Below are 9,150 nucleotides of genomic sequence, written 5' to 3'. Positions count from 1 at the left end.
ATTGGGTCTTTAGGCTCAATAAAGCCATGTTTAACATCCTTAGGATTTTTATCGTAGTACATTAGGCTTTTTCCAATGACTGATTGATCTTTAGCCATTCATTCATCCTATTCAACATAAAGGATTTTGAAAAATAAAAAAATAGATAAACACAATAATCTCCATATTGATTTGTGCATAATATTTTATAAGAAAATTTCTTTTTGAAAACAAAATATAACAAAAATATGATTTTTCTTTGGCAAAATTGTGTTGCACATATGAGACTTCTGGATTGAAAATTAGTTTTTTTTAAGCAAAAAGTCAAATGCACATGGCCACATGTATCCAAGATGTATATGGTGGTAATTTTTCCTTGTATGGAATCCTAATACTGGTAGCAAATGACAAGTCTACATTATTATGTGAACCCTCTCTATCATATCTTTAGGAAAGTTAATGTACTTACAAAATGGATTGTCAATTCTTGAAGAAAGCATAAAGATCACCTCTCTAATATTACCAACTTGATCATTGAGAACAAAGGCTCAAGATTCTTTGATGTACTCTAAGTTTTTTTTTGTTTTTTTTTGCTATGTAAACACAACTTAGATCAACTACAAAAGTTGACTAGTAATGTGTTAAAAAAAGACAAACTCTTATCAACCTTGCATTTTGTAATGGAAGAAAACAAATTAAAATATGCAATGATAAAGAAAAAGTTGCAGGCAATAATATAATAGAAGACAGGGGATCATCATCGTAATCGTGGTAAAGTAATGGTGTTTCTGCTCTTATTTCTTAGGATAGAAGCCCATCCATTATATCCAAATTAATTTTTTAATTGTTATTGAAGTACTTTCTAATTATTGAAAAGTATGTATGGACACATATTTTTGAAGTAATTTGATTATGTTACTACTTCCCTCTTAATGTTTTTTTGGTTTTCGTGAAAGTATGCATTGGGAAATAGAGGTCCCATAGAATTTTCACTTGGATTCTTTTTGGTGAAAATGTCCACACCATCAAAGCCCCATAATTCCTTTTTATATTATTTAAATTCTCGATATCTCTGTAGCTTTAAATTAAGGGCTAAATTTTCACTAGTTAGTATAATGCCACACAAGGAAATCTAAACTTTTGTTTACAATGGGCTTCTTCAATTTTATGTAATGAGATTGTTTGCATTCATTTTAATTGTTATGTTTTGTCTATTTTGAAGCTCTTTATTGGCAATTATAGGCCAAAACTTTTCATATGTCTTAGATAATGTGTTAGACTAAAAGCAAAATCTCGTCATCATCTCCATTTATTGCAAATATGAATGCTTGTAATGGACATTATGCTATATTAAAATAATTAAATGAGATGTATTCTATATATCATTTTTTAAATAACTAATATAAATATGTTCAGAAGAGATATTTTTATTTTAAATATAAGACTGTTTTTGGATCTATTTTTTGGGTCTTCAAATGTGTGATATTTAATTTAGCCATAGGAGTTATATATGGATTGATGTGCTCCAAATGGTGGAACCCAAACTCGCAGAGGTACCTGGGATTTACACGTTGCGCGGGTCCACATGCACTAGCATAACTAGAGTTCCTCAACCTTCCAACAATTAGGTATTCAAAAGATTTCAATGTTTTTAATTTGTATATCTATATAGAACAAAATGACCTTGTACGTTGTTGACCATGTTCTAGAATCATATTATATTTTATGTTAATGGAATCTATATACTATAATAAAAGAATGACCACTAAGCACACGTGGCATTTTCACAAATCTTTTGGCAATAAAATAATCATTCTTCGTTTGTGAACGCTCTTTAGCTCTACTTCTCTTTCCTTCCGCTCTTTCGTCCATTGTGGGGCTTTTTTTAAATTTCAAATTTGAAAAATCACAAATTACAGTTTCTTCGTCTGTTTGAGGTACCTACCTCTACACCTCCATAGTTATGAGGTTACGTCACTGGGCAAGGAAGCTTCTGGATGTCTACATGCAACGCCAACCAAATATCATTTTTGTGTTTTCATTCCAACCTCAGCTGATTTTGTGTTTCCATTCCAACTGCATGTAGAGCAACCTGACCTTGTTTCTGCATTTCCATTTTTTGTTCTAGGAAGCTTCCTTCTTCCCCTCTTTGTTGATCCCACTTTGCCGTTGCGCCTCCATCGCCACATCACCGCCGCGTTGCCTTCTTTACCAAATCCCTCTCCTCTGTCCACACGCTGGAACCTCCTACTAATCCCAGAGAATGCACCATTCAGGACGCATAGATTGTTGGCGCAGCAAGTCCCGATTGCAAGGCCGAAGCTACACCAAGCATGTGCATTAACAAATATTGGGGAGGATTTGAAATTCATTTCCCATATTTTTTTTCTTTTCTGCGAATGATAGAGAAAACCATCTTTCTTTTATTTGTTTTTTGTCTGCAAGTTGCATTTTCTACTCTTTTTTTTACCAGATGAATTGCAAGCTATAAGTTTGGTGAAATGCCCTAATAAACTTTGAGTTTTATAATATTCAAAATCCCTTGTGTTCCTTTTGTCATGACTCCTTTGTTATCTTAGTGCACCCACGGTTTTTTTATTAACAATGCTTTATTATTTTTCCTTACCATTTATTTTTTAAAATAATGTGTGGTCTGTGTTGTGTATGTGGTCAGATTGTTCTTCCCTAATTTTTTATATGGTTATATATGTTTTATAAATTTGAAATTTTTTCACAAAAAATGTATACATTTGTACCTTGGTTGGCTTTATAAAGCATGTTTTCTTTTAATGTTTTGTTGAGTTATGCATTACCATGTCTGTTTCTCCTTCTATTTCACACATAGATGCATGATACTAATGTTGAGATTCAAAATGACTTGATTTGAATGACTTATGCACTATTTTCTGTTAGATTATTTTTTTAGTTGTAGACTACATTAGAAGAGTAGTATACATTATATTTTCAATGCATAGATTGCATCAGTTGATTGGCGCACTATTAGAAAATAAGGTTTCAACATCGGTTATTTAAGCCTTTCAACATCGGTTATTAATTGAAGTTGAAAGTACCGATGTGGAAAGTAGTATCGTTCACATCGGTTTTTCAAAATCGATGTTAACTAATAAATACAACATCGATTATTTAAATAGGCGATGTTATATGATAAGAATTATGAAAAAAAAAAGTTATAAATCTATAAATCAACATCAGTTTTTTTAAAAACCGATGTTGTAAGTCACATTTAACATCGGTTATTTAAAAAACTGATGTTAAAAGTGACATTTGACATCGGTTTTTAAAAAATTGATGTTGTAAGTAACATTTCACATCGGTTTTTTGAAAAGCTGATGTTGTAAGTGACATTTAACATCGCTTATTTAAATAGGTGATGTTATATGATACGAATTATGAAAAAAAAGTTGTAAATCTATATATCAACATCGGTTTTTAAAAAACTGATGGTGTACATAACATTTCACATCGGTTTTTTAAAAAGCTGATGTTGTAAGTGACATTTAACATCGCTTATTTAAATAGGCGATGTTATATGATACGAATTATGAAAAAAAAAGTTATACATCTATAAATCAACATCGGTTTTTTTAAAAACCGATGTTGTAAGTCCCATTTAACATCGGTTTTTTTAAAATAACCGATGTTAAATGTGACATTTGAAATCGGTTTTTAAAAATTGATGTTGTAAGTAACATTTCACATCAGTTTTTTAAAAACCAATGTTGTAAGTGATATGTAACATCGATTTTTAAAAAAACTGATGTGAAATGTTACTTACAACATCAGTTTTTAAAACCAAATGACAACATTTTCCTTAGGCAAAATGACGACCATTTGCCAAAGTGTACTGCAGTGGAGACCAATATATGTTATTATACTATTATACATTATTTGAATTCATTTGTTGAGTTTAAGTTATTCATTCAGGTAGGCTCCTAGGTACACATCCCGTTTTGAATTTTGCATCCAGTTCTTAATGTAACTTTCTGATTCAAATTGTGATTGGTCAGATCTCTGGATAGATTGTGGCTCGAGAAATCCATACACATTGATATTCCCGGCTTGCATACTTCTCTCAGTCATATGCCTATTGTTGTTAACACAAAGTAAATTATGCATGAAGGTAAAACAATAAATTAGGTAATTAACAATAATCTAAATTGACTTACAGAATCCACAACTGTATAACAGATATGCTGAGACATTGACCACCGTGTGCAATTTCAGACAGATCTTCATGCTTTATGTACAAGGGGAAGTTTTCATTAAACAAGCCAAACAAGGTAGCATCCCACATAACCTGCAATGGCTTCAGAAAAAGTTGTGGGATGGTCAATGTCATTAGATATAGGGGATCATCGACCTCATCATCCGGCCTATCTACAGGTTTCGTGGGTCCCACAGCTCTCTGTTTATTCAACATAATTAATTGACATAATTTAATCACAGTAAACATTTTAATTGGAAAATTAAGCATTTAATGACACTAAAATATCTGTTCTGATAAACGCTTGACAAGATGTGTCGGCCAAGCAAGGAATGTGTTAAGAGTCTGTCCCATGACCTTAACCTCTTTAGTGGGTACATGAATAGGAGCATCTACATCTCTAATCTCCTCAACACCAACCTTGACTTGATCATGCAGCAAAGGAATGTTGTGAATGATTGTGGATCCCTCATAAACTCTTCCTAGGGCAACCAGGCGAGGACGATATTTTTCAATATACAACCCGCATTTGTATGAGTCACTCGTGTCTGGATCGTTCCCTGAGGGATCAACACAACTCTCCTTTGTGCTAACACGAGCAGTTGAAGGACCAACACCAGGTTCAGGAGGCAGTGCGAGTTCCTGTGATTGCATTTGGCTGAGGGATAACATTAGCCGTCGAGTGACTTTTTCTATGATTGAATCCTCCAGCTGGTCCTTGATTTGTTGCGTCAACTGTTGCAGTTATTCGGGAGCAATGAAGGAGGTCCTTGAAGCCGATCCAAAGTATTGCTTGATGGTTATACCGGCTCCTACAGCACGCACACGACCAGGGTGTTCTGGTCGCCCAATGGCAGCAGTCAGTATATCATGACGTCCATGGGTAACAAAGGAACCCTGTGAGGCCTGCTCCTCAAGCGCATCCTGTGAAGAACACATTTATTCTATACTCAATCACACAATAAAAAAAATAATTACAATTATAAATTGAAAGTGACTTACAATCTTGTCAGCAATTTCCTTTGCTGCCTCAGATGTCATGTCACCAGTTTTCTTAGTATGGGCTAGCTTCCACTTCACATGTCGTTTGATGGGAGATGGAGGATCAATAACGGTGTCAGTGCTTTCGGATTGAGTAGCTTCCACTAGTTTTTTCTTTCTCTTCTCATCCATCAACTTTTTTTCTAAATATTCATAACCCCACGAGACATCACATGAGGGGCAGTGTTCTGTTTTTGGACGGCTTGAGCTTTTTTTTGTGCATCCTGCAAAAATGAAACATTAATTAAACTCATGATTACAATTTATTATAATAAGTTCATTTAAATTTAAAAAAATGAAAATCACAAATTAGTTACCTCCCATGAAGGGTCTCTGCGGCTCTGACAAAATTGAGCCCATTTCTCCTTGCTAATGTCGTACATTTTGCATACAGTGTCATCGACACTATCCTTGTCAGTTGCAAGTGCCCATTTCGACGTCAAATCAAACTTAAACTGTCTCCACTGCTCCCCCACAGTCTGAAGTATTTTCATTTTTGTCCTTAAATTAAATGCTTCAGGGATATCAAATTCAGCCTAACAAAGAGTAAATTAGGTTTTATTATTACTAAATTCAAATATTTGGCTAACAAACAATATGGAACATGAAATAATACATGATACCTGAATATCCTCCCATATCAAATCCTTCCGAGTAATAGGGATATGCTTCCAATTTTCGTATGTGACATCCACCTTATCACGAGCAACGATCCTTAAATATGTTTTGAATTTCTTGCTATGGGGACCGTCTGCTTTGCCAGTAGCAGGATCCACATGGACAAGGGGTCTCTCTGCCCCAACTGGTCTAGTCGCCAATGATCTTAGGCGTGAGGCCTTTCTAGTCCACTTCAATGGTGGTGACGGCGAATGCGATGCTACACCAGTAAAAGGAGGAGGAGGCGGAGGAGAGTTTGGCTATGTAGCCATTTGGCTGTAAACAAAAAAAAACATTAATTCAATATGTTATAAAAATAAATGCGTATGAATGTAATTAAATGTATTGAAATTAAGTACAAAATAAAAAAAATTACATTAGACGATGTTAATTAATTCTCCTTCATCGTGATCATTACGATTAGCATGAACGTCGTCAGTTTCTTCTCCGACAACATTAGGTGACAGTTGTGTGGACAAAGGACTAACATAAGTATCAATGTATGAATCATCATCTTCAACATTGACACCTATTGTTTTCCCATGTAAAACCACTGACCACCTTCGATCACAAGGGTCTTTAACGTAAAATACTTGTTTTGCTTGTTCTGCCATAATGAAAGGATCATTCTGGTAAGCGAGTTTGTTAAGATCCACCAACGTAAATCCCATATCATCGGTCCGCACACCGATATTACTGTCAACCCACTTACATTTGAAAACACAGACAGTAAATTTGACATAGTTAAGCTCCCAAATTTCTTCAATGAAACCAAAGTAAGGGATGAAAGCCACAAGGATTGTCATCATGTACACTAGCGAAGTGTTGAGATTCAGCCTTTAGGGTAACCTCACTGTTTTGCATTGTACTTTTTTGGTCTTGTGCTTTTGTATAGAAGGAATACTTGTTTATATCATATCCTTGTCAAGTTATAACATTTCTTTTAGGCCCATCTGCTAGCTTTCTCAACATTACAGAAGCATTATCATCAGCCAAGATTGTGTGTTTAAACCAATCTAGGAAAGTCTTGTTATGTTTTTTCAACACTGAGTTCTTCGACATTTTTGGATTACTTTGTTTGACTAAATTTTCATGACGAATTATGTATGGCAAAACTTCATTACTATTATTCAACACATACAAGTGAGCTTGGTGCAAATCTTCTACACTTGGAGTGATGACATGCAGTCTTCTTCAACCCTTACCTCTTACTCTTTCGTCATGCCGAGACTCGGGAAGCCCAACAGGTTTAGCTTTTTCAATGTACTCTGAACAAAATTCAATGGCTTCTTCTGCAATGTACCTTTCAACCATAGATGCTTCCGGACGGTGTAGATTCTTGGTATACCCTTTTAAGATCTTCATGTATCGCTCAACCGGATACATCCACCGCAAATAAACAGGATCACAACATTTGATTTCTCTGACTAGATGAATAATTAAGTGAACCATGATGTCAAAGAATGCAGGCGGAAAATACATCTCCAACTCACACAATATAATAGCAGCCTCATTTTCCAGTTCATTTAACTTTACAGGATCAAGAACTTTGCTACATATGGAATTGAAGAAAAAGCACAGCCGAGTTATGGCAAGCCTGACTTTGTTAGGCAAAATGTCTCGTATGGCCACCGATAACAATTGTTGCATCAAGACATGACAATCATGAGACTTTAAGCCTACCAACTTAAGATCTTTCAAATGCACAAGACTCTTAATATTTGAAAAGTATCCTTGTGAAACTTTGACCCGTCGTAGGCACTGACAAAAACTGATCTTTTCCTTTCTGGACAAAGTATGACAAGCTAGAGGCAAGTATATTTTTCTACCATCAAACCTTGGATGTAACGACGCTCGGATACCCATCTCAGCTAGATCGGTTGCGAGTTGTATGTTTGGTGAAATGCCCTAATAAACTTTGGGTTTTCTAATTTTGAAAATCACAATGTGTTCCTTTTGTTATGACACCCTTGCTATCTTAGTGTACCTACGGTTTTATTAACAGTGCTTTATTATTTTTCCTTACCACTCATTTTCTGAAATGTGTGGTCTATGTTGTTCATGTGGTGAGATTGTTCCACCATGTTTTTATATATGGTTATATGTGTCTTATAATTTTGAAAAAATTCACGAAATATGAATACATTTTTACCTTGGTTGGATTTAGGAAGCATGTTTTCTTTTAATGTTTTGTTGTGTTATGCATTACGATGCCTGATTCTCCTTCTCTTTGACATGCATGATACTAATGGTGAGATTCAAAATGACTTGATTTGAATGGCTTAAGCAGTATTTTCTATTATATTATTTTAATTTTAGTTGTCCACTACATTAGAAGAGTAGTATAAATTATCTTTTCAATCAAATAGATTGTATCAGTTGATCAAAGTATAGTAAATATGGTGTGCACATGCATGTAAAAGCTTGGAGTTGCAATAGTGCTAAGGTTTCTGGTTTTAGTTACTCCATATTGTCGACAATTAACTTGGGGTTCTATCTTCATGATTTTTAAGTTTAATGTGCTAAGTTGTTTCAAGTTTGGTCTTTGGCAAGTGTGTACAAAGATATTCATGACCCGCTGATTAATAGGAAAGATTCAACACCTATAGGATATGAAGAGACTTTTGGTGTATTGCTAAATTGCTGATTTCTTAATATGATGCAAGGCTAACTCAGTGATGTCTACTCCAATATCAATGATATAGAGTCTTTGGAAATTGAAGGTTTTTGCTTTAAAAAATTCAAATATTGAAAGTTTTATTTCCTTAATATCTTGGTTCTATAAAGATTCCAATAAACAAGAAGAAAAGAGACACTTATCTTCAAATAATTGTATTGTCTCTTACATTGAAGAATTCAAATAAAAAGGTCGATTCTTTTTTGTTAGTTCCTATCACTTTATATATTTTTGGTTGTTCAGACCTCACTATGAAAACTGAAAGTTTCAATTCTTTAATATGTTAATTTTTAAATAGTTTAGGAGGCTTTACGGATAGGTTGGTTGGTTGAGTAGATGTTGAAGGTAGTTACGTCTGGCCTTGTAGGAGAGCTCATTTTCTTGAAGAAAATTTTGTTTTGATTAATGAATAACCAAGTTTAGTTAATTTCCATGCTTACTATATTCTTTTTCATGTGTTATTATTATGCAATAATGTTTTTGTTGAGAGCAGTGATCCCCATGTTACTTTGAAAGCAAAGACCTGTAACTTGTGCTTGAAATGACTCTTAGAATTACGCACTGTTGGCTG

General features: G+C 34.3%; 1 protein-coding gene across 1 annotated transcript; it reads right to left on the bottom strand.

The window, feature by feature from the left end:
- Nucleotides 1–4,446: 4,446 nt before the first annotated feature.
- On the bottom strand, nucleotides 4,447–5,377 carry LOC114404644. The gene is made up of 2 exons (XM_028367517.1): nucleotides 5,207–5,377; nucleotides 4,447–5,128 (listed from the first exon to the last, which is right to left on the bottom strand). Exons 1-2 carry the CDS (start codon nucleotides 5,375–5,377, stop codon nucleotides 4,949–4,951), a joined length of 351 nt encoding a protein of 116 aa, XP_028223318.1. The 3' UTR covers nucleotides 4,447–4,948.
- Nucleotides 5,378–9,150: the final 3,773 nt, after the last annotated feature.

Source organism: Glycine soja, unplaced genomic scaffold (assembly GCF_004193775.1).
Source record: "Glycine soja cultivar W05 unplaced genomic scaffold, ASM419377v2 tig00105434_1_pilon, whole genome shotgun sequence".
Taxonomy (NCBI): Eukaryota; Viridiplantae; Streptophyta; class Magnoliopsida; order Fabales; family Fabaceae; genus Glycine; species Glycine soja.
Note: the sequence above shows the minus strand (reverse complement) of the source record. Positions and strands in the feature narration are given on the sequence as shown.